General features: G+C 38.9%; 2 protein-coding genes and 2 long non-coding RNA genes across 5 annotated transcripts; 2 read left to right on the forward strand and 2 right to left on the reverse strand.

Annotated features, from left to right (window-relative positions):
- Positions 1 to 481: 481 nt before the first annotated feature.
- Positions 482 to 1835, reverse strand: LOC120644415. The gene is made up of 2 exons (XR_005663735.1): positions 1405 to 1835; positions 482 to 1048 (listed from the first exon to the last, which is right to left on the reverse strand). It is a non-coding gene; the product is annotated as an uncharacterized LOC120644415 (long non-coding RNA).
- Positions 1836 to 2712: 877 nt separating this feature from the next.
- Positions 2713 to 11532, forward strand: LOC120645633 (short-chain dehydrogenase TIC 32, chloroplastic-like; the record flags this gene model as incomplete). Its single annotated transcript, XM_039922405.1, has 8 exons — positions 2713 to 2962; positions 3230 to 3461; positions 10117 to 10196; positions 10376 to 10532; positions 10627 to 10705; positions 10797 to 10881; positions 11034 to 11080; positions 11173 to 11532. Coding segments are annotated over 8 exons (1092 nt in total), but the record flags the coding sequence as incomplete, so codon positions are not given.
- A 3140-nt stretch (positions 11533 to 14672) lies between these two features.
- LOC120644417 lies at positions 14673 to 16031 on the reverse strand. Its single transcript, XR_005663736.1, has 2 exons — positions 15595 to 16031; positions 14673 to 15237 (listed from the first exon to the last, which is right to left on the reverse strand). It is a non-coding gene; the product is annotated as an uncharacterized LOC120644417 (long non-coding RNA).
- Positions 16032 to 17019: 988 nt separating this feature from the next.
- LOC120644418 (short-chain dehydrogenase TIC 32, chloroplastic-like) lies at positions 17020 to 25732 on the forward strand. 2 transcript variants are annotated; one of them, XM_039921042.1, is made up of 8 exons: positions 17020 to 17167; positions 17435 to 17666; positions 24330 to 24409; positions 24588 to 24744; positions 24839 to 24917; positions 25009 to 25093; positions 25246 to 25292; positions 25385 to 25732. In XM_039921042.1, exons 1-8 carry the CDS (start codon positions 17062 to 17064, stop codon positions 25544 to 25546), a joined length of 948 nt encoding a protein of 315 aa, XP_039776976.1. In that variant the 5' UTR covers positions 17020 to 17061; the 3' UTR covers positions 25547 to 25732. The 2 variants fall into 2 exon arrangements, with proteins under 2 accessions (XP_039776976.1, XP_039776977.1); XM_039921043.1 differs by having other exon boundaries at positions 17027 to 17167; positions 17423 to 17666; positions 25385 to 25715.
- Positions 25733 to 26514: the final 782 nt, after the last annotated feature.

A 26514-nucleotide genomic window follows, 5' to 3' on the forward strand; every position in this document is an offset into this window, starting at 1 on the left:
TATCTCCTAAACTATATCATTTGGTCAAATTAACCCCTTAATAAGATTTATCATTTTTGTGTATCCACACACAAGTGAAGTTTTAAGTTAAAATTTTGATGAATGATAGTGGACATCATAGAATATTTTAGAAAACTATCTGAAGAATTTTTCATTATAATTTTGATGGGGTATGACTATTTAAAAATAAATTAACCCTTACAATCCAAAATTATAAGAAAAATAATGATAAAAAATTTATAATATTTTTTGATATACTTTATGATGCCCACCACAGCCCAGCAAAATATTAAACTAGTATACGGCCCGTGCTAACGCTACGATGACATTTGCTATGGTAAACATTTGGTATTAAAAAATAAATGACCAAAAGGCGGTAGGTAGCAGCGCGTGTTAGTGAAATGCACCAGGTAGAGAAATGGTGCAAATTCATCATTCGGCCAATCTATAAGTCCTTAGCAGTTTTGATCTCTGCGCACAATTCAAGAAAGAAGAGACAATTTGATGACTTACACAGTTGTGCAAAGTTGAAGAGTCTACAGCATTGATCTGAACAATGACTATCAAACAAGCATTGGATTCAAAAATAAAGGGAAAAAGGAGAATGTCTTATGCTGATCTCTTTCTGAAAATCTCTATTTGGTCTCATCAGTTTTACTCCACATTTTGGGCATGTGATTTTTAAATGACAATCAAATCTATATGGCTACCAAGTTCAGACATCCCGCACCCGGTCTCAATACTTGAAACCCGGTGGCTCCTTCAAGTGAACAGGGAGCACATTTCCGTGATAATTTGCTGCCTATAAATACATCATGCCATTTGATTGATAGTTCAAAATCAGATGGAACCAAAGCATATTTTTCCAATAGCATATGAATCAAGCATCTTACCACGATTTCAAGGCACGCCAGAAACATGAGATAGAAAGGATTGAATACAACCATATGGTTGCTCTGCTCACATCTTGTCCTGAATTGCTATGTCGAGGCTCGACATCAGTTTCAGCACAGCATGTACACCAAGCTCATATAGGAACCCCTTTTGCCTGAATGTTTTTTTTTTGCATCAAAATATTTTTACTTGTCAATGATTCCATTCAAAATATATAGCAAAAAAAAGTCAACGGATAAACTTAATAGGTGTGCATATAGGAGGTTTATATTGTCTGAATTTATTTGCCAGCAGCATTTAGGTTAGCGTCATGAATATATAGGGATACAATTTAGAAGCAGAACAATGAAACAATGTAAATGGAACTGAATCACTACTCCCTCCATTTTTTAACTTGACAAGTCCCAGAAAATTCAGTAAAGGGAAATTTTCATGAATAGGACTCTAGATAACTTCAAGATAACACAAGGCAACAAAAATCGGCAAATGGTTATTCACCAGCAAACTCACCATGATGTGACCAGCATTGCTGCCAGCCACTTCAGGGCAATTCGCATCTGAGCATTTGTGCCAACCTGCCGCAGAACCACGCTCCACATCAAAGTGCCAAGGTACTCAATCTGGTGCTCATACTCGCACTAGTGCTGGACCCAATATCACAATTCAGGGATGGGGGAGGAGCTCCACTATGTGAAAGACAAGGCAGCAAAAAAGGAGTGCTATGTCTGCAGCGAGGTACGTGTGTAATATAACTCTGGAAGTTCAAACCGGCTAATTCAGCCTGCTGGAAATTGAAGTACATGACGCCAATAACAGGAAAGCTGCTGGGCTGATCAGCCGTTCGGCTGGGCCTGTGCAGCCGAACGAGGCTGGAAGCGACGGGGAGGGAAGAGGACTGGATGGTGTTTTTTTTTCGGGGAAAAATAGTTTGGAAGAGGGATCGAACACTGTCCACCGGGCGCGACGTGGGGGCTGGGTGCGGAGGGGGGGGGAGCGCGAGGGAGTGGATGAGTGATGATGGTGTGATCCAAATAACCTCGGCCGTCGGATGTGAGTGAGTAAGAGAAAGGAGGGGTTACGGTGCGATTGGTGCGTTCATTTTTAATGAGTTGTTTTTCTGAGTGCATTTTGTTGGGCGCACCGAGGGAAGTCCATGATTGATGGGGAGATTTGTTGGGTGGTTGTAGATTTATTTGAATTGCTGCATTTTAGGGTAATAAATAATATAATAATAATAAGAGATGGAGATAGAGAAGAGAAGAGATAGAGATTTAGATTTCACTTTTATGTGGAGAAATAAAAAAGTTAAATTATAAGAAAGGGTAAATTGAATCAAATGATATTGTTTATGGGATAATTTGAACCAAGAAATAGCTAAAGGGGTTCTTTGGACCTTTGTCATACTCGAGAGGAGTAATTTGGAATTTTTTCTTTTAAGAATAAGGATAATGTTGGATATCCGTCCATATCCATATTTATGTCAAATACGAATTCACATATAAGAAATTTTGACAAAGGAATTCAGATACATTCATTTTAGTATCCACTTTAGAAACGTATGCGGATACAAATATCCATATTGATGCATTTTGCACCCCATTGTAGAACGGTCCCTGATCTGTAGTATTAGTAATAACGGTTGGAGTTATTACAAAAGCCCATCTCAACATTGACCTAGTACTATTGGACTACGAGAGGTTATGGCAGGGTTCTGAATGGAGAATGGTGGCAATCAATCAACACAGCGATGCATCTCACATGTCATCGCCCTCCAAGAAATGCATCTCAAGTTGCCCTCAGAAATACAAATAGTAATTGCGCCTGCTGACCAAAATAATTGCGCCTGCTGACCATCTCTTTCTCCAATTGTTATGTATAGTGTTTAAATATTGGCATTCAGCAGATTCTAGCCGTCTAGTCCAACAAACATTAATACAGTGTCGTCCGAAACTGCTGCTTGATGTGGTGGTTCTACCGCAAGGGGCCCTCGGGCTTCTCCAGCGCCTCCACGGCCGGAGGAGGTCACCGCCGGCAGTCGACGGCCGCGGCCTGGTCGCCGTCATCACAGGTGCAAATACTTACCTCCCTGGCCTGCTCGCTGTACATGCTCACTGTCATTCCATCCCATGGCGTTCGGAGTTTGCAACCATGACAATCACCTCTGGCCTGGCCGGAGTTGGAACGACGGCCAACCCGGGCTGGCAGGAGGAATTCAGGATTCCAAGTCTCTCCGACCAACCCCGGGCTTGTCAAGGATCCCGAGATTGCCATTTACGGCAAAGCAATGACATGTGGTGAGCACCTGAGCTGATGAGCCTCCTAGCTGCCTGAGCAGGTGCGTCGAGTGGAATCGGGCTGGAGACGGCGCGCGTCCTTGCGCTGCGAGGTGTGCACGTCGTCATGCCCGTCCGCAACGTCGCCGCCGGGCTCGCAGTCAAGGAGTCCATCGTGGCCAAGATCCCCGTCGCAAGAATTGACGTGCTGGAGCTGGACCTCAGCTCCATGGCATCGGTAAGGAGATTCGCCTCCGAGTTTGAATCTCTGAACCTGCCCCTGAACATTCTCATGTAAGAACGAACAAATCCTTCTACTTCATGCTAGTACTTTACCAGATACCGCAAAATTGTCAAAAGACAGCCTGAAATTTTGGTATCCTTGTTAGATATGTAGGATCACTAGGCTAAGAGTGAACCACATCAGGGAGCTGAGATTAGGGTTTCATACCTTGATTTTGAGCTCCCAGCGCCACTTCTCCTCTGTTCTTCTTCTCTTCTTTTTGTAGCACCTTAGAGCATGGGAGAAGCCTTTCCCAGTGCTGCTTGTGCCTTTATGATTGGGTTGTAGTGGGTGTAGTGGGCAGAGCCTTAGGGCAGTCACTAGGATGTTTTTCTGCCCTGGGGTTTCATCCCCTTAAATAGTTGGGCACAGCACACTGGGGGGCACCCCCTTTAGTGTGTTCTAGAGATTTTTGACCTCCAATCAAGGTCAAAAATGACTGCTTTGTCAATTAGTTTAGGATGACAGATCACATTCACATCTGTTCACACTAACATTCTCCTCCTTGATCGTCAGACTAAACTTATAAGTCTACTTTTCAACAAGATGACGCACCAAAGCAAAAGCATTACAATAGTGAATCATACACATACCACTGAACCCAGTTATTAGTTATTATAGTACGCCACCTCATATCAAACGAACTTCTTTAACATAGGAACTCCAAACATTTATTTCTTATGCTTATATATAAAACTTATGGACTCACTTTTCAAAAGATGGTACACCAGATCAATCAATCACTGTAGTCAATTAAGTACCACATGACTAAGTGACCATGGTTCCCATACAATATCAAGGTGATTCCTCTTAGGCTTATGAGGAGATGGGGTTATAAAAGTCCTGAGTGCAGTTTGTTTTCATTTATATGTACTAAACATATATTTATCCTCATATTATTCTTATGTGCATGCACTTTTAAAAGAGGAAGAAAACCAACGTATTTCCAGAACCATATCTTGTCCCTTAGTTAACGGGCTGTCATTTATCTGTTATGCCGGCAATATATTAGGCAAGCCTCTTAACATGATGCCCAATACTTTAGAACTTACGTCACATCACTTAATGCTTATATTTTGAGCATCATAATCTTAGAACTTATTTGATACTCAACACTTATGATATACTTAATTTGTCAAGCACCACTTAGTCTTAAACATAGTTCATCTAGGCTTCGAATATTCATGTTTGATTCTGGATTCAATCTTTCACAATGTCTTAGGTCTGGGAATACCTCACGACATGTTACTCGATCCAAAATTGCACTCTTTTATTTAATAATTTTCGGCATAATTTGCTTAAAGCAATTTTTTATCATTAAAATGATATGGATCAGGGACACAAATCCATATTTGACGGTGTATAATTCAGGACATGCCACACTTTAACTTGCATTTATTAATGATGCCTTTAGGTAAAGTATTGGTTGAAGCCTTCCACATATGACTTCTCCCACAAGAGTGTTGATAATACTTTATGTGGAATTTCTTAGTATCAACACTTCTTGTAACATAATTGTCCAAAATATTGGATTTCTTACTTATGGGCATGCAACATAACACCTTTGCATTTATGCCAATAAGGCAAAATGTTCTTAATTGATTTTTCCAGGGGTCCAGTCCTGGACTAATTTCCCAGATATCCCGGTCCTTTTAAGGATACTTAGGGCAATTTATAACTTAATTAAACATATAATGCTTACGTTTGCCATTACATAAGCAAATTTATTACCCTTAATGGGAATCAACCCATTTCCTGGACCTTTTATCTTGGTGAACATTATTGTTCAAAACTTAAGAGATATCACCAAGACAATCTTAGTATCCAGATAAAAGAAAATCTGGATCTTTATGTACACAATATCCCTATTGTTTAATAACTTATTTCTTATTGTACTTATGTATCACTTATGGACTCCAATAATTTTTCAAATGTTGAACAACGAGTGTCATCCAATCTTTATGACATAATCAATCCCTTTCACATAGTGGGATTGATCAAAGATCTTCAAGTGGGCACAAAGGCGCCACAAGGAGCTAAAGCAAGTATTCATAAGTGAGCTTTGCTTATATTTCCTTTAATAATATTTTTCCTTGCTTTAGAGCTCCCATCTAATTCTCAACTTAGCGACATTAGTGGTGAGATATGATACTGAAATAGTATTCAGTTCTAAGGCTAGCATATAGCTCATAATAAGAATAAGAATAACATTGTTAATTAAATGACACATAACAAACTAACACATGATAAAGTTATCTTAATATTTTTCTCAATATTTAATTCATACCTGCCATAAAGAGGTGGAAAATATTTTCTTAATGAAGGTTCCACTCTCCCCCTCGAAATGTGGTCTATGCAATAGTACCATATTTCGAAGAACCTCTATTTATTTGTTTGTTTATCCTTGTTACAACATATAAAAATAACATGAATGTATACATTGGAAATAAATATAATTTTATACTAATAGAATCTAATGACATTATCCTCCTTTTCATAAATACAATTCTTTAAAATTTAGTATTTTTCTTACTTAGAGACTCATCTTATTACCTTGTCTTAGTCTTATTTCCTTGAGCTTAATGATGCCCATAGCCATATCATATTATCTTGCCTTCATTGATATGAAGGAAACAACTCACCACTAATATCAAATGTGCTTTAATAAATACTTATCTTGGGGATTACTCCCCCTGATTCTTACATTTATCTAGAATTGAGGGATTGCTCCTTTTTATTCTGATATTTGTCCATAAGTGACTTATCTTAATTTTTTAATTTTTTAATTTTTTTCTATTAGGTATTGATGATCAATAAAATCATTAATTTCTCATTAATATTCTTAGTATTGAACTTTTCTAATGGGAACTACACCTCTTATGACACTTGTATGTGCCATCTTAGTTATAATCTCAAGAACCAATGAGGTGCAGGTAAAACCACTTCTCTTCTGATAGTGGTATTTAAAACAATTTTTATTAGAAACTTATGACTTAATTAATTTTTATCATCAATAGGGATAATTCATAAGTTTGATTTTGCATACATGAAACAGATGTGCTTAGTGCCACTCATTAGTTTTCATCTTTAGAGGCATGTGATGCTTTATAGAATATTTTAGCAAGCATCAGCACAAACTTCTTCTATTGAACCAGTCCAAGTCAGCTTTGGCCAGAAATAGAAAAGAACAACAGAATTTTGTGAACTAGTACTTATTCATCAGCTTTGGCCAAAAGAATAAGTACAAGCCACACTTAATTTATGTGCATAAAACTTCTTTTGTTGAATCATAACCCAAATCAGCTTTGGCCAGAAGTGGATTAAGACCAACAAAAGTATTGTGAATAGGTATTTATCAATCAGCTTTGGCCAGAATGATAAACACAAGCCACACTTAGTTTTAGATATAAACTCCTTTCATTACTCCGATTCAAAATCAGCTTTGGCCAGAAGATGAACCAGAATAACAAATTTTTATAGTCACACATTCACCAATCAGTTTTGGCTAGAATGATGAACGTATGCCACACTTAACCAGAGTGTTATTTCTTTTGCAGCGGAAACTTTATTGAAAATGACACATATGCATTGACATAGTTTCTCATTGTTCATATCAGTCAGTATTAGCTTAATCTGATAAAACTCAGTTTATGATTATGCCAATATTGCTCAAGAGCTGGCAACTTAGCAACTTAATTAATCTTAGTGACACATGACCATAAACAACTTTAGTCAGTATATAGTCATGAGTCACAAAATTAATTATAATCTTCGAGGTGAGAATGACATATGACTACAAACAACTTTTGGTCAGTATGTAGCCACAAGTCAATTAATCATGATATTCCGAGACTCTTTTAAGTAAATATTTATTTATCAGAGGACATCTTTATTAAAATAAACACAATTTGTCCTCATATATTACTTTAGTATTCTTATCAACATTATTTGTGGCACAATTAAGAAAATATTCAAAAGCCAGCTTTAAGATTTATGTCCAAAATTGGACTCACTAAGTATGCATGGCTTAAGAATAATATACTTTATTAATAAATTAAATCATGATAACCCATGATTGTAAACAACTTTGGTTAGAATATAACCATGAATCACCATTGAAATTTTGATCTTGAATAAAAAATATCCCGTTGGATTGATTCCAATCTAGGACAATTATAAGTTAAAGCCACTTAATTATTAGAATTTGTGCATTCCAATCATTACAATAAGTGATTCCTTAGTGTTATTATTAATGGAATGCATATTTTCCAACCGTAAGTAAAAGTATTAATGACATCAACCAAATATGGGCCATTATTTAATTTCTTAGAGGATTGGCCATTAAAAGATGTCATTATTTGATTTTCCCAAAAATGGGTCTTAAGCTTCATACTTAACTTATGGGCATATCAATTCTTGTGAGTAAAACATGCTCACATAATTGATAATATTTACGGGTCATAAGATACTTTACTATTAAGCCTCAATTTAAGTGGCACATAAGTATGTGGCAGATAGCTTAATTTCATAATGAAAGTAATTCATCATCATAATTGGACAATAAACATTTCAAATAATACTTCAAATAGACTTAAAACTTCACTGAAAATAATCCCAATTTAATTGGAGAGTATTTCATAATTTTTTAATTTTTTTAAATTGTGACATAAATTGTGCTAAGGCAAAATATAAACATAATAAAATACTTTAGAAATAAAGTGAAGTATTAAAGCATAATGAGAATACTTAATCATAAACATAAGGAAAAATACTTAATCATTAATGGAGAAAATTTCCATAAAGTTTGGCCCAAAACAATATTATTTAAGCAAAAAACTTAATTATTCATAAATTTACCATAATTTTACTTAATTTTGGCCTTAATTAAAACATTACTTATGACACGTAAAACAATAGCTTTATGTAATAGCCATAATATGTAAAGATCATAAAATAAATATGAGAGAACTTATTATTCTAATTATTATTTGCTAAAAGTCAATAAAATATCTGCAAAATTAAACATGAAATAATATACATACTCATAATATTTAAAATCAAAATCATATTTATGGCCTAAAACAATATTATCTTAGCCCAAAGGCTCTTTTAAGCCCATTACTATGCAGCCCAAAGTTCAAAATTAGAGGAGAAAAACATTCTAAAATTTTGACATTATTTCCGGCCCTTCATTGAATTTAGCCCATCATTATTTTGGCCCACTAATATGCAGCCCAATTTATATGTCTTAATTTCCAGAGAAAATACCAATTAAAATTTGGCCCATCACTCATTTTCCGGCCCAGGCCGTTTTCGGCCCGGTCCACTTTGGCCGCCGCCTTTCCCTTCCCGGGCCCCAGCCCAAAAACCTGGGCCTGGGTTGGGAATTCGCCGCGCCTGCTGGCCTCCCGCCGGCCCGAGGTGGCTGCGTCGCACACGTGCCGTCGGATGCACATCCGATGGCCATCATCACGCGCCGCGCGTATCAAAACCGCAGCGTCGGCGCTCCCCCCCCCCCCCCCCCCGCTAAACCCTAACCATTTTCTCCCCTCCTCCTTTCTTTCCTCTCCACTGGTGGCTGCGGGTGAGCGGAGGGCGACGGTGCCGGCGACGCGGCCCGCGGCGGAGGAGGTAGCGGCGCCGTCGAGCTCTGCTCAGCGGAGGTGCGCGCGGCCGCGGCCGGCGTGCAGCTCCGTCGAGCACCGCTCGTCGGTGCCCTAATCCCGACCTCCTACGCGCGCGAGATCCACGGGATCCGCGGTGGAGGAGCGGATCTGGCCCGTGGCCGGTCTTCCGGCTATAGTGGCGACGACGCCAGCGGCCACGGCGAGCACGGGAGGCGCGTGGCATCTGAGGTCGCTTGCCGAAAGCCGTCGGGTGATGGCGGCGACATCACTGATACCGGTGACGAGCACAGCAGCTCGGGATTCACTCCGGTAAGCCACCATCACCGCACACACCCTTACATCTTTAGGATTAGGGTTAGGGTTCGTGAGTTTGGGGAAAATTTGGGGATTTTTCCTGTAGCTAGGGTTTCGGATTTTGGGGATTTTTTGGAATTTCTTACAATTAGTACTTACTTGATTCAATTCCCCTCCTTTAATGCTTGAACCGAAACCCTAGGGCCCTTAATCTTATAATTACAGACGAACAGTGTAGTTTGGGCTTAATCTTAGGGCAAGAACATGAACTGGAGCATGAGATTAAACACTTAAGAGGGTTCAATCTTAGGTCTAGATGGCTCTAGTGCAATTGTTAGATATGTAGGATCACTAGGCTAAGAGTGAACCACATCAGGGAGCTGAGATTAGGGTTTCATACCTTAATTCTGAGCTCCCAGCGTCACTTCTCCTCTGTTCTTCTTGTCTTCTTTTTTGTAGCCACCTTAGGGCATGGGAGAACCCTTTCCCAGTGCTGCTTGTGCCTTTATGATTGGGTTGTAGTGGACAGAGCCTTAGGGCAGTCACTAGGACATTTTTGTGCCCTGGTGTTTCATCCCCTTATATAGTTGAGCACAGCACACTGGGGAGGCACCCCCTTTAGTGTGTTCTAGAGATTTTTGACCTCCAATCAAGGTCAAAAATGACTGCTTTGTCAATTAGTTTAGGATGACAGATCACATTCACATCTATTCACACTAACAGTCCTGACTGTTCTTTTCGGCAGCAACAACGCTGGAGTTCTGACAAGGAACCACACGTGTTCCTGCGACGGCCTGGAACTGCATTTCGCAACAAATCACATTGGTGTGTCCTCTGCGCAAATTATTCAAACCAAATTCTTTCTGCAGCATCTCTTGTTTACCTGCCTGTAGAAGGTGTTCCTTAGCTTGCTTGACTGTTCGTATTTATACTTGCTCCTCTGAATTATGACCTATGAGAATGATTCCTGATACTGTAGTAGCGTTTGGCTTGAATGCATACAGGTCACTTTCTTCTAACAAACCTCCTATTGGAGAACATGAAAAGCACATGTAGGGACAGCGGCACCGAGGGACGGATTGTCAATGTGACGTCAGTAGGGCATGCCATGATGACTTATCCTGAAGGGATATGCTTTGACAAAATTCATGATCCTTCCGGGTAGTCCAGTCGACATCAATTTGAATTCCCTCCCAAAATTTGGAATGTTGCTGCATAAGTAACACCAAAAGGTTTGTTATCTGTTTTGACCCAGTTTGAATGACTTTATTGCTTACTGCCAATCCAAGCTTGCCAATATTCTTCACTCCAATGAATTATCACGAATTTTCAAGGTACATCAGCTCTTTGACACTGAATAGAAGTTGTTATATATATGGATGCATGAGCTGTTTAATAACATGAGGAGTTATCTTCATGGAACAGGAGGAAGGAGTGAATATTTCAGCCAATGCCGTTCATCCTGGTGTCATCATGACTAACATTTTTAGGGACAGGACTATTGTCGGTGGTAATTTTCTCAATCCTAACGGTCGATGTTATTGTTTGAAAACCACAAAGGGCTTCCAACACATTCAAATATCTCAAATAATTTCTGGCTTGTAGCCTGGAGCTCCGGTTGTAACGATGTTTAATTTGTGACTGTTCCCACTATTCTTACAGCGTTTTTTAACACCATTGGAAGAATCATATGTAGAAGAGTTGAACAGGTAGGCATTCATCTCAGCTCTTATTTTACTGCCGCCCTTGTTGCCGGAACATGGATTGACCCTAATTAACTCATTATTTATCTTTGCTAAAGGGTGCCGCAACGACATGCTATGTGGCGATGCATCCTCAAGTGAAGGGGATAAGTGGAAAGTACTTCGCCGATTGTAACATATCCAGCCCGAGCTTACAAGCTTCAGATGCTGAGCTGGCCAAGAAGCTATGGCAGTTCAGCTTGCAGACATTGTCTTCTTGATCAAGCTATGCTTGCCTGAACGAGTGATGCACGTATTGTTGTACTTAATGCTTACATAGCTCTTCCGGATGTTTGTTATCGGTGTATTTAGTTACTGCGCTATGAATCAAAATGTCTCAATCTTGATTCAAAATTTGAAATTCAAACCACCCTACTATCTTATAATTCAGGACATTTGGACTGAAATGAATAGTTATTGTGGCTAGAAATCATGCCTTTTGTGAAAATTTACCATCACAGCGGGATTCAGCTTATTTGCCATGTGCCTAGCACACGGCAAAGCCTGTAGCACACGGCAGCAAAGAGCTCAAGGCAAATGCCAGCCGGCAAAGCCACCTTTGCCGTGGGCCCTTTTTCAGGCACATGGCAAAGTGCTAAGATGGCCCTCGGCAAAAAATAACACTCCGCAACATTTGAATGGAAAAAAAAACCTGAAACAAATGGCAAGTTGCGGCATTTTTCGCGCAATATTCACACGCTACGCGTCCGGCGGGATTCGAATGGTGACCTCCCCCTCACGCGTAACCCCCTCTACCACTGCATCACTCTGTGACTTGTGTCTAGAGTCCGTTTTGGTTTTCCTCATATTATACTAAACCGAGTATAAATTGCTTGTTTGAGACCCTAAACGAATTCAAATAAAAAAGTTGTCTACTACAAACTTTCATAACTTTTTAAGATCTACAACTTTTATTTTGGCTATTTCCCCATCTAAGGTCATTTACAAAATTTGAATTTCACTTTATCGTGTGCCAGATCAAGGGCACACGGTAAAGCCTGGTCATTTGCCATGCGCCTTGATCTATGTGTCCTTTATCAGGCACACGACACAATTTTTTTTACCTACCATTCAATTTGTTCCACTATTTCATGTTTGCATAACTTTGTCACATTTTTAGGTGGCAGACCGTCCGTTCCCACCGGGCGGACCGTCCGCCAGTCAAGACATTTAGACATCCAAAACGTCTGCATGTATGTCCCAACGGCGGACGGTCCGGCTTGTGTGGGCGGATAGTCCGCAGGCTAACAACGGCAGACGGTCCAGAGGACAGTCCGCCGGCTAACGTTCAAACGGGTAGCTCTTTTCGGACGTCCAAACTTATATGCAGACATTTTGGATGTTCGAACATCTTGACCGGCCGACAGTCAACCTAGTGGGAGCAGACTGTCCGCCACCTAAAGCACAGTCGCCTATAAGGCGTTTCTGACATAGTGATTATTTAATTGCAAAAAAAAATTGGCATGAAACAATCTAAATTATCTATTGCATATACAAAAAGTTTTGTAGTCAAACCCGAATTCGACCGTCACTTTGACTCGAAATCGGAACGACTTCTACACAACTCCATGGATCTTCTCCGGAGATGCTTTGATTTGTAAGGAGCATATGTGATAACTTGTGCGAAACCTTCTCAATTTTTTACCTTAGCCACCGCGTATGAAATCATGATACCACGACAAATCTTATGATTTTCAGACTTGGTTTGTTTTTTATAGAATTTTAAAATGATTTGGCCACATGTTCGTGGTCATGGTTCGTGAGAAAGATCTTCGAAATTTTCTTCCATTTCATGGATAAGACCTCACATTGGACTTCATAACGTGAATATCATTTTTTGATTCATTATATTCCATTATTCAAAACAATTGCAGTTTTTTTAGATCAATAGGTAACAGTAATTGGAATAACATCGAGTGAGATGATGAGCACAAGAAAAGACATTTCTCTTTCTACATCCCGAAGGATTTATCTGCATTTTCTTATGTTTTTCAGGCTTGTATTGCACCATTGTTTCGGTGGATAGAACTAAACTATTCATTTTTATTTATTTCATGCATGCAACGTTATTCTATTGACCACTTTAATGGTTTTAGTCCTAGGTTGTTATTTACATTTTTTTCTTCTACTATATCTTTTATTGTGTATCTTCATTTTTTAAGTTTAAGGTCATTTGCAGTACTTTTTAATAAATACGCATAAGTTTATTTTTAATATAATCTATCGTTGGTATAACATAATTAGATTGTTCACATACCATTCATTTAGGATTCCATGCTATATCATGAATTGTTCTTCCAGTAAAATTTTTTATTCGAATAAGATGATTTAATTATTCCTCCATAATTTTAAAATTATTCATATTATATAGTTTAATTGTTCTTCTTACATGATTTCAATCTCTACTATTTACACATTTTGAATTGTTCATGTTGTATTGTTTCGACTTGACTGTTCACATGATTGAGTGTTCCATAGTATGTTATGCTTTGTTCCAATAGAATAATTTAGTTGTACCTGTTATATATTTTATTAATTATTCTTTGTACATAATTTAATTTCTATTATTTAATAAATGTTTTGAAATTTTGATGTGGTATTAGTTTTTGCTTGATTGTTCACATACCATTGCTTAAACGTTGCATGGTATATTGTGCATTGTTTCAACAGTACAAATTTATTATTCCAAAATAATAGTTGTTCTTGTATAATTTTTAAATATTCCTATTATGCATTTTGATTGTTTTTGTTACATAATTTCAATTTGTACTATTTACAACTATCAAATCTCTTGTCATATTAGTTTTTCCCATGTGGTATAATTTCAATAAAGTAAAAGAATAATCGTCACAATAGCATTTATCAAAATAGAAAGCCTGATGGAATATGCATGAGCCAGCCTTCTAATTATAGGGCCATATGGTGTCACAAAATTTCTGTCCAGTTAGGCTATCTTGCTCAGTAAGGTGCTTGGGGCCAATATCTACTTTATTTTTTGAAGAAGGAAAAAGTTCAAATTACTCCATAAAGTATGATCGGCGTCTGGATAACCTCCTAAACTATTTTTTGGTTCAATTTATCTCCTAAACTATATCATTTGGTCAAATTAACCCCTTAATAAGATTTATCATTTTTGTGTATCCACACACAAGTGTAGTTTTAAGTTAAAATTTTGATGAATGATAGTGGACATCATAGAATATTTTAGAAAACTATCTGAAGAATTTTTCATTATAATTTTGATGGGGTATGATATTTAAAAATAAATTAACCCTTACAATCCAAAATTATAAGAAAAATAATGATAAAAAATTTATAATATATTTTTTGATATACTTTATGATGCCCACCACAGCCCAGCAAAATATTAAACTAGTATATGGCCCGTGCTAACGCTACGATGACATTTGCTATGGTAAACATTTGGTATTAAAAAATAAATGACCAAAAGGCGGTAGGTAGCAGCGCGTGTTAGTGAAATGCACCAGGTAGAGAAATGGTGCAAATTCATCATTCGGCCAATCTATAAGTCCTTAGCAGTTTTGATCTCTGCGCACAATTCAAGAAAGAAGAGACAATTTGATGACTTACACAGTTGTGCAAAGTTGAAGAGTCTACAGCATTGATCTGAACAATGACTATCAAACAAGCATTGGATTCAAAAATAAAGGGAAAAAGGAGAATGTCTTATGCTGATCTCTTTCTGAAAATCTCTATTTGGTCTCATCAGTTTTACTCCACATTTTGGGCATGTGATTTTTAAATGACAATCAAATCTATATGGCTACCAAGTTCAGACATCCCGCACCCGGTCTCAATACTTGAAACCCGGTGGCTCCTTCAAGTGAACAGGGAGCACATTTCCGTGATAATTTGCTGCCTATAAATACATCATGCCATTTGATTGATAGTTCAAAATCAGATGGAACCAAAGCATATTTTTCCAATAGCATATGAATCAAGCATCTTACCACGATTTCAAGGCACGCCAGAAACATGAGATAGAAAGGATTGAATACAACCATGGTTGCTCTGCTCACATCTTGTCCTGAATTGCTATGTCGAGGCTCGACATCAGTTTCAGCACAGCATGTACACCAAGCTCATATAGGAACCCCTTTTGCCTGAATGTTTTTTTTTTTGCATCAAAATATTTTTACTTGTCAATGATTCCATTCAAAATATATAGCAAAAAAAAGTCAACGGATAAACTTAATAGGTGTGCATATAGGAGGTTTATATTGTCTGAATTTATTTGCCAGCAGCATTTAGGTTAGCGTCATGAATATATAGGGATACAATTTAGAAGCAGAACAATGAAACAATGTAAATGGAACTGAATCACTACTCCCTCCATTTTTTAACTTGACAAGTCCCAGAAAATTCAGTAAAGGGAAATTTTCATGAATAGGACTCTAGATAACTTCAAGATAACACAAGGCAACAAAAATCGGCAAATGGTTATTCACCAGCAAACTCACCATGATGTGACCAGCATTGCTGCCAGCCACTTCAGGGCAATTCGCATCTGAGCATTTGTGCCAACCTGCCGCAGAACCACGCTCCACATCAAAGTGCCAAGGTACTCAATCTGGTGCTCATACTCGCACTAGTGCTGGACCCAATATCACAATTCAGGGATGGGAGAGGAGCTCCACTATGTGAAAGACAAGGCAGCAAAAAAGGAGTGCTATGTCTGCAGCGAGGTACGTGTGTAATATAACTCTGGAAGTTCAAACCGGCTAATTCAGCCTGCTGGAAATTGAAGTACATGACGCCAATAACAGGAAAGCTGCTGGGCTGATCAGCCGTTCGGCTGGGCCTGTGCAGCCGAACGAGGCTGGAAGCGACGGGGAGGGAAGAGGACTGGATGGTGTTTTTTTTTCGGGGAAAAATAGTTTGGAAGAGGGATCGAACACTGTCCACCGGGCGCGACGTGGGGGCTGGGTGCGGAGGGGGGGCGCGAGGGAGTGGATGAGTGATGATGGTGTGATCCAAATAACCTCGGCCGTCGGATGTGAGTGAGTAAGAGAAAGGAGGGGTTACAGTGCGATTGGTGCGTTGATTTTTAATGAGTTGTTTTTCTGAGTGCATTTTGTTGGGCGCACCGAGGGAAGTCCATGATTGCTGGGGAGATTTGTTGGGTGGTTGTAGATTTATTTGAATTGCTGCATTTTAGGGTAATAAATAATATAATAATAATAAGAGATGGAGATAGAGAAGAAAAGAGATAGAGATTTAGATTTCACTTTTATGTGGAGAAATAAAAAAGTTAAATTATAAGAAAGGGTAAATTGAATCAAATGACATTGTTTATGGGATAATTTGAACCAAGAAATAGCTAAAGGGGTTCTTTGGACCTTTGTCATACTCGAGAGGAGTAATTTGGAATTTTTTCTTTTAAGAATAAGGATAATGTTGGATATCCGTCCATATCCATATTTATGTCAAATACGAATTCACATATAAGAAATTTTGACAAAGGAATTCAGATACATTCATTTTAGTATCCACTTTAGAAACGTATGCGGATACAAATATCCATATTGATGCATTTTGCACCCCATTGTAGAACGGGAAATAGTGAGGCCATTCCCATCCCTGATCTGTAGTATTAGTAATAACGGTTGGAGTTATTACAAAAGCCCATCTCAACATTGACCTAGTACTATTGGACTACGAGAGGTTATGGCAGGGTTCTGAATGGAGAATGGTGGCAATCAATCAACACAGCGATGCATCTCACATGTCATCGCCCTCCAAGAAATGCATCTCAAGTTGCCCTCAGAAATACAAATAGTAATTGCGCCTGCTGACCAAAATAATTGCGCCTGCTGACCATCTCTTTCTCCAATTGTTATGTATAGTGTTTAAATATTGGCATTCAGCAGATTCTAGCCGTCTAGTCCAACAAACATTAATACAGTGTCGTCCGAAACTGCTGCTTGATGTGGTGGTTCTACCGCAAGGGGCCCTCGGGCTTCTCCAGCGCCTCCACGGCCGAGGAGGTCACCGCCGGCGTCGACGGCCGCGGCCTGGTCGCCGTCATCACAGGTGCAAATACTTACCTCCCTGGCCTGCTCGCTGTACATGCTCACTGTCATTCCATCCCATGGCGTTCGGAGTTTGCAACCATGACAATCACCTCTGGCCTGGCCGGAGTTGGAACGACGGCCAACCCGGGCTGGCCGGAGGAATTCAGGATTCCAAGTCTCTCCGACCAACCCCGGGCTTGTCAAGGATCCCGAGATTGCCATTTACGGCAAAGCAATGACATGTGGTGAGCACCTGAGCTGATGAGCCTCCTAGCTGCCTGAGCAGGTGCGTCGAGTGGAATCGGGCTGGAGACGGCGCGCGTCCTGGCGCTGCGAGGTGTGCACGTCGTCATGCCCGTCCGCAACGTCGCCGCTGGGCTCGCAGTCAAGGAGTCCATCGTGGCCAAGATCCCCGTCGCAAGAATTGACGTGCTGGAGCTGGACCTCAGCTCCATGGCATCGGTAAGGAGATTCGCCTCCGAGTTCGAATCTCTGAACCTGCCCCTGAACATTCTCATGTAAGAACGAACAAATCCTTCTACTTCATGCTAGTACTTTACCAGATACCGCAAAATTGTCAAAAGACAGCCTGAAATTTTGGTATCCTTGTTAGATATGTAGGATCACTAGGCTAAGAGTGAACCACATCAGAGAGCTGAGATTAGGGTTTCATACCTTATTTTGAGCTCCCAGCGCCACTTCTCCTCTGTTCTTCTTCTCTTCTTTTTGTAGCGCCTTAGGGCATGGGAGAAGCCTTTCCCAGTGCTGCTTGTGCCTTTATGATTGGGTTGTAGTGGGTGTAGTGGGCAGAGCCTTCGGGCAGTCACTAGGACGTTTTTTTTCCTGGGGTTTCATCCCCTTAAATAGTTGAACATAGCACACTGGGGGGCACCCCCTTTACTGTGTTCTAGAGATTTTTGACCTCAAATCAAGGTCAAAAATAGCTGCTTTGTCAATTAGTTTAGGATGACAGATCACATTCACATCTGTTCACACTAACATTCTCCCCCTTGATCGTCAGACTAAACTTATAAGTCTACTTTTCAACAAGATGACGCACCAAAGCAAAAGCATTACAATAGTGAATCATACACATACCAATGAACCCAGTTATTAGTTATTATAGTACGCCACCTCATATCAAACGAACTTCTTTAACTTAGGAACTCCAAACATTTATTTCTTATGCTTATATATAAAACTTATGGACTCACTTTTCAAAAGATGGTACACCAGATCAATCAATCACTGTAGTCAATTAAGTACCACATGACTAAGTGACCATGGTTCCCATACAATATCAAGGTGATTCCTATTAGGCTTATGGGGAGATGGGGTTATAAAAGTCCTGAGTGCAGTTTGTTTTCATTTATATGTACTAAACATAAATTTATCCTCATATTTATTCTTATGTGCATGCACTTTTAAAAGAGGAAGAAAACCAACGTAGTTCCAGAACCATATCTTGTCCCTTAGTTAACCGGCTGTCATTTATCTGTTATGCCGGCAATATATTAGGCAAGCCTCTGAACATGATGCCCAATACTTTAGAACTTACGTCACATCACTTAATGCTTATATTTTGAGCATCATAATCTTAGAACTTATTTGATACTCAACACTTATGACATACTTAATTTGTCAAGCACCACTTAGTCTTAAACATAGTTCATCTAGGCTTCGAATATTCATGTTTGATTCTGGATTCAATCTTTCACAATGTCTTAGGTCTGGGAATACCTCACGACATGTTACTCGATCCAAAATTGCACTCTTTTATTTAATAATTTTTGGCATAATTTGCTTAAAGCAATTTTTTATCTTTAAAATGATATGGATCAGGGACACAAATCCATATTTGATAGTGTATAATTCAGGACATGCCACACTTTAACTTGCATTTATTAATGATGCCTTTAGGTAAAGTATTGGTTGAAGCCTTCCACATATGATTTCTCCCACAAGAGTGTTGATAATACTTTATGTGGAATTTCTTAGTATCAACACTTCTTGTAACATAATTGTCCAAAATATTGGATTTCTTACTTATGGGCATGCAACATAACACCTTTGCATTTATGCAAATAAGGCAAAATGTTCTTAATTGATTTTTCCAGGGGTCCAGTCCTGGACTAATTTCCCAGATATCCCGGTCCTTTTAAGGATACTTAGGGCAATTTATAACTTAATTAAACATATAATGCTTACGTTTTCCATTACATAAGCAAATTTATTACCCTTAATGGGAATCAACCCATTTCCTGGACCTTTTATCTTGGTGAACATTATTGTTCAAAACTTAAGAGATATCACCAAGACAATCTTAGTAAACAGATAAAAGAAAATCTGAATCTTTATGTACACAATATCCCTATTGTTTAATAACTTATTTCTTATTGTACTTATGTATCACTTATGGACTCCAATAATTTTTCAAATGATGAGCAACGAGTGTCATCCAATCTTTATGACATAATCAATCCCTTTCACATAGTGGGATTGATCAAAGATCTTCAAGTGGGCACAAAGGCGCCACAAGGAGCTAAAGCAAGTATTCATAAGTGAGCTTTGCTTATATTTCCTTTAATAATATTTTTCCTTGCTTTAGAGCTCCCATCTAATTCTCAACTTAGCGACATTAGTGGTGAGATATGATACTGAAATAGTATTCAGTTCTAAGGCTAGCATATAGCTCATAATAAGAATAAGAATAACATTGTTAATTAAATGACACATAAGAAACTAACACATGATAAAGTTATCTTAATATTTTTCTCAATATTTAATTCATACCTGCCATAAAGAGGTGGAAAATATTTTCTTAATGAAGGTTCCACTCTCCCCCTCGAAATGTGGTCTATGCAATAGTACCATATTTCGAAGAACCTCTATTTATTTGTTTGTTTATCCTTGTTACAACATATAAAAATAACATGAATGTATACATTGGAAATAAATATAATTTTATACTAATAGAATCTAATGACATTATCCTCCTTTTCATAAATACAATTCTTTAAAATTTAGTATTTTTCTTACTTAGAGACTCATCTTATTACCTTGTCTTAGTCTTATTTCCTTGAGCTTAATGATGCCCATAGCCATATCATATTATCTTGCCTTCATTGATATGAAGGAAACAACTCACCACTAATATCAAATGTGCTTTAATAAATACTTATCTTGGGGATTACTCCCCCTGATTCTTACATTTATCTAGAATTGAGGGATTGCTCCTTTTTATTCTGATATTTGTCCATAAGTGACTTATCTTAATTTTTTAATTTTTTAATTTTTTTCTATTAGGTATTGATGATCAATAAAATCATTAATTTCTCATTAATATTCTTAGTATTGAACTTTTCTAATGGGAACTACACCTCTTATGACACTTGTATGTGCCATCTTAGTTATAATCTCAAGAACCAATGAGGTGCAGGTAAAACCACTTCTCTTCTGATAGTGGTATTTAAAACAATTTTTATTAGAAACTTATGACTTAATTAATTTTTATCATCAATAGGGATAATTCATAAGTTTGATTTTGCATACATGAAACAGATGTGCTTAGTGCCACTCATTAGTTTTGATCTTTAGAGGCATGTGATGCTTTATAGAATATTTTAGCAAGCATCAGCACAAACTTCTTCTATTGAACCAGTCCAAGTCAGCTTTGGCCAGAAATAGAAAAGAACAACAGAATTTTGTGAACTAGTACTTATTCATCAGCTTTGGCCAAAAGAATAAGTACAAGCCACACTTAATTTCATGTGCATAAAACTTCTTTTGTTGAATCATAACCCAAATCAGCTTTGGCCAGAAGTGGATTAAGACCAACAAAAGTATTGTGAATAGGTATTTATCAATCAGCTTTGGCCAGAATGATAAACACAAGCCACACTTAGTTTTAGATATAAACTCCTTTCATTACTCCGATTCAAAATCAGCTTTGGCCAGAAGATGAACCGGAATAACAAATTTTTATAGTCACACATTCACCAATCAGCTTTGGCTAGAATGATGAACGTATGCCACACTTAACCAGAGTGTTATTTCTTTTGCAGCGGAAACTTTATTGAAAATGACACATATGCATTGACATAGTTTCTCATTATTCATATCAGTCAGTATTAGCTTAATCTAGTAAAACTCAGTTTATGATTATGACAATATTGCTCAAGAGCTGGCAACTTAGGAACTTAATTAATCTTAGTGACACATTACCATAAACAACTTTAGTCAGTATATAGTCATGAGTCACAAAATTAATTATAATATTCGAGGTGAGAATGACATATGACTACAAACAACTTTTGGTCAGTATGTAGCCACAAGTCAATTAATCATGATATTCCGAGACTCTTTTAAGTAAATATTTATTTATCAGAGGACATCTTTATTAAAATAAACACAATTTGTCCTCATATATTACTTTAGTATTCTTATCAACATTATTTGTGGCACAATTAAGAAAATATTCAAAAGCCAGCTTTAAGATTTATGTCCAAAATTGGACTCACTAAGTATGCATGGCTTAAGAATAATATACTTTATTAATAAATTAAATCATGATAACCCATGATTGTAAACAACTTTGGTTAGAATATAACCATGAATCACCATTGAAATTTTGATCTTGAATAAAAAATATCCCGTTGGATTGATTCCAATCTAGGACAATTATAAGTTAAAGCCACTTAATTATTAGAATTTGTGCATTCCAATCATTACAATAAGTGATTCCTTAGTGTTATTATTAATGGAATGCACATTTTCCAACCGTAAGTAAAAGTATTAATGACATCAACCAAATATGGGCCATTATTTAATTTCTTAGAGGATTGGCCATTAAAAGATGTCATTATTTGATTTTCCCAAAAATGGGTCTTAAGCTTCATACTTAACTTATGGGCATATCAATTCTTGTGAGTAAAACATGCTCACATAATTGATAATATTTACGGGTCATAAGATACTTTACTATTAAGCCTCAATTTAAGTGGCACATAAGTATGTGGCAGATAGCTTAATTTCATAATGAAAGTAATTCATCATCATAATTGGACCATAAACATTTCAAATAATACTTCAAATAGACTTAAAACTTCACTGAAAATAATCCCAATTTAATTGGAGAGTATTTCATAATTTTTTTTAATTTTTTTAAATTGTGACATAAATTGTTTTAAGGCAAAATATAAACATAATAAAATACTTTAGAAATAAAGTGAAGTATTAAAGCATAATGAGAATACTTAATCATAAACATAAGGAAAAATACTTAATCATTAATGGAGAAAATTTCCATAAAGTTTGGCCCAAAACAATATTATTTAAGCAAAAAACTTAATTATTCATAAATTTACCATAATTTTACTTAATTTTGGCCTTAATTAAAACATTACTTATGACACGTAAAACAATAGCTTTATGTAATAGCCATAATATGTAAAGATCATAAAATAAATATGAGAGAACTTATTATTCTAATTATTATTTGCTAAAAGTCAATAAAATATCTTCAAAATTAAACATGAAATAATATACATACTCATATTATTTAAAATCAAAATCATATTTATGGCCTAAAACAATATTATCTTAGCCCAAAGGCTCTTTTAAGCCCATTACTATGCAGCCCAAAGTTCAAAATTAGAGGAGAAAAACATTCTAAAATTTTGACATTATTTCCGGCCCTTCATTGAATTTAGCCCATCATTATTTTGGCCCATTAATATGCAGCCCAATTTATATGTCTTAATTTCCTGAGAAAATACCAATTAAAATTCGGCCCATCACTCATTTTCCGGCCCAGGCCGTTTTCGGCCCGGTCCACTTTGGCCGCCGCCTTTCCCTTCCCGGGCCCCAGGCCCAAAAACCTGGGCCTGGGTTGGGAATTCGCCGCGCCCGCTGGCCTCCCGCCGGCCCGAGGTGGCTGCGTCGCACGCGTGCCGTCGGATGCACATCCGATGGCCGTCATCGCGTGCCGCGTGTATCAAAACCGCAGCGTCGGCGCTCCCCCCCCCCCCCCCGCTAAACCCTAACCATTTTCTCCCCTCCTCCTTTCTTTCCTCTCCACTGGCGGCTGCGGGTGAGCGGAGGGCGACAGTGCCGGCGACGCAGCCCGCGGCGGAGGAGGTAGCTGTGCCGTCGAGCTCTGCTCACCGGAGGTGCGCGCGGCCGCGGCCGGCGTGCAGCTCCGTCGAGCACCGCTCGTCGGTGCCCTAATCCCGACCTCCTGCGCGCGAGATCCACGGGATCCGCGGTGGAGGAGTGGATCTAGCCCGTGGCTGGTCTTCCGGCTATAGTGGCGACGACGCCGGCGGCCACGGCAAGCACGGGAGGCGCGTGGCCCGCGGCATCTGAGGTCGCTTGCCGAAAGCCGTCGGGTGATGGCGGCGACGTCACTGACACCGGTGACGAGCACAGCAGCTCGGGATTCACTCCGGTAAGCCACCATCACCCCACACACCCTTACATCTTTAGGATTAGGGTTAGGGTTCGTGAGTTTGGGGAAAATTTGGGGATTTTTCCTGTAGCTAGGGTTTCGGATTTTGGGGATTTTTGGGAATTTCTTACAATTAGTACTTACTTGATTCAATTCCCCTCCTTCTTTAATGCTTGAACCGAAACCCTAGGGCCCTTAATCTTATAATTACAGACGAACAGTGTAGTTTGGGCTTAATCTTAGGGCAAGAACATGAACTGGAGCATGGGATTAAACACTTAAGAGGGTTCAATCTTAGGTCTAGATGGCTCTAGTGCCATTGTTAGATATGTAGGATCACTAGGCTAAGAGTGAACCACATCAGGGAGCAGAGATTAGGGTTTCATACCTTAATTTTGAGCTCCCAGCGTCACTTCTCCTCTGTTCTTCTTGTCTTCTTTTTTGTAGCCGCCTTAGGGCATGGGAGAAGCCTTTCCCAGTGCTGCTTGTGCCTTTATGATTGGGTTGTAGTGGACAGAGCCTTAGGGCAGTCACTAGGACATTTTTGTGCCCTGGTGTCTCATCCCCTTATATAGTTGAGCACAGCACACTGGGGGGGCACCCCCTTTAGTGTGTTCTAGAGATTTTTGACCTCCAATCAAGGTCAAAAATGACTGCTTTGTCAATTAGTTTAGGATGACAGATCACATTCACATCTGTTCACACTAACAGTCCTGACTGTTCTTTTCGGCAGCAACAACGCTGGAGTTCTGACAAGGAACCGCACGTGTTCCTGCGACGGCCTGGAACTGCATTTCGCAACAAATCACATTGGTGTGTCCTCTGCGCAAATTATTCAAACCAAATTCTTTCTGCAGCATCTCTTGTTTACCTGCCTGTAGAAGGTGTTCCTTAGCTTGCTGACTGTTCGTATTTATACTTGCTCCTCTGAATTATGACCTATGAGAATGATTCCTGATACTGTAGTAGCGTTTGGCTTGAATGCATATAGGTCACTTTCTTCTAACAAACCTCCTATTGGAGAACATGAAGAGCACATGTAGGGACAGCGGCACCGAGGGACGGATTGTCAATGTGACGTCAGTAGGGCATGCCATGATGACTTATCCTGAAGGGATATGCTTTGACAAAATTCATGATCCTTCCGGGTAATCCAGTCGACATCAATTTGAATTCTCTCCCAAAATTTGGAATGTTGCTGCATAAGTAACACCAAAAGGTTTGTTATCTGTTTTGACCCAGTTTGAATGACTTTATTGCTTACTGCCAATCCAAGCTTGCCAATATTCTTCACTCCAATGAATTATCACGAATTTTCAAGGTACATCAGCTCTTTGACACTGAATAGAAGTTGTTATATATATGGATGCATGAGCTGTTTAATAACATGAGGAGTTATCTTCATGGAACAGGAGGAAGGAGTGAATATTTCAGCCAATGCCGTTCATCCTGGTGTCATCATGACTAACATTTTTAGGGACAGGACTATTGTCGGTGGTAATTTTCTCAATCCTAACGGTCGATGTTATTGTTTGAAAACCACAAAGGGCTTCCAACACATTCAAATATCTCAAATAATTTCTGGCTTGTAGCCTGGAGCTCCGGTTGTAACGATGTTTAATTTGTGACTGTTCCCACTATTCTTACAGCGTTTTTTAACACCATTGGAAGAATCATATGTAGAAGAGTTGAACAAGTAGGCATTCATCTCAGCTCTTATTTTACTGCCGCCCTTGTTGCCGGAACATGGATTGACCCTAATTAACTCATTATTTATCTTTGCTAAAGGGTGCCGCAACGACATGCTATGTGGCGATGCATCCTCAAGTGAAGGGGATAAGTGGAAAGTACTTCGCCGATTGTAACATATCCAGCCCGAGCTTACAAGCCTCAGATGCTGAGCTGGCCAAGAAGCTATGGCAGTTCAGCTTGCAGACAGTGTCTTCTTGATCAAGCTATGCTTGCCTGAACGAGTGATGCACGTATTGTTGTACTTAATGCTTACATAGCTCTTCCGGATGTTTGTTATCGGTGTATTTAGTTACTGCGCTATGAATCAAAATGTCTCAATCTTGATTCAAAATTTGAAATTCAAACCACCCTACTATCTTATAATTCAGGACATTTGGACTGAAATGAATAGTTATTGTGGCTAGAAATCATGCCTTTTGTGAAAATTTACCATCACAAGCGGGATTCAGCTTATTTGCCATGTGCCTAGCACACGGCAAAGCCTGTAGCACACGGCAGCAAAGAGCTCAAGGCAAATGCCAGCCGGCAAAGCCACCTTTGCCGTGGGCCCTTTTTCAGGCACATGGCAAAGTGCTAAGATGGCCCTCGTCAAAAAATAACTCTCCGCAAAATTTGAATGGAAAAAAAACCTTAAACAAATGGCAAGTTGCGGCATTTTTCGCGCAATATTGACACGCTACGCGTCCGGCGGGATTCGAATGGTGACCTCCCCCTCACGCGTAACCCCCTCTACCACTGCATCACTCTGTGACTTGTGTCTAGAGTCCGTTTTGGTTTTCCTCATATTATACTAAACCGAGTATAAATTGCTTGTTTGAGACCCTAAACGAATTCAAATAAAAAAGTTGTCTACTACAAACTTTCATAACTTTTTAAGATCTACAACTTTTATTTTGGCTATTTCCCCATCTAAGGTCATTTACAAAATTTGAATTTCACTTTATCGTGTGCCAGATCAAGGGCACACGGTAAAGCCTGGTCATTTGCCATGCGCCTTGATCTGTGTGTCCTTTATCAGGCACACGACACAATTTTTTTTACCTACCATTCAATTTGTTCCACTATTTCATGTTTGCATAACTTTGTCACATTTTTAGGTGGCAGACCGTCCGTTCCCACCGGGCGGACCGTCTGCCAGTCAAGACATTCGGACATCCGAGACGTCT

This window comes from Panicum virgatum, chromosome 8K, assembly GCF_016808335.1.
Source record: "Panicum virgatum strain AP13 chromosome 8K, P.virgatum_v5, whole genome shotgun sequence".
In the NCBI taxonomy this organism is placed as follows: Eukaryota; Viridiplantae; Streptophyta; class Magnoliopsida; order Poales; family Poaceae; genus Panicum; species Panicum virgatum.

What these genes read in the sequence shown, in the direction of transcription:
- LOC120644418 (XM_039921042.1), top strand. Translation starts at nt 17,062, where the DNA reads ATGTGGTGGTTCTACCGCAAGGGGCCCTCGGGCTTCTCCAGCGCCTCC. An exon ending in CCTGGTCGCCGTCATCACAG is followed by an intron (nt 17,168 to 17,434) that starts GTGCAAATACTT and finishes CTGCCTGAGCAG; the next exon opens with GTGCGTCGAGTGGAATCGGG. An exon ending in AAAATTCATGATCCTTCCGG is followed by an intron (nt 24,745 to 24,838) that starts GTAATCCAGTCG and finishes GTTTTGACCCAG; the next exon opens with TTTGAATGACTTTATTGCTT.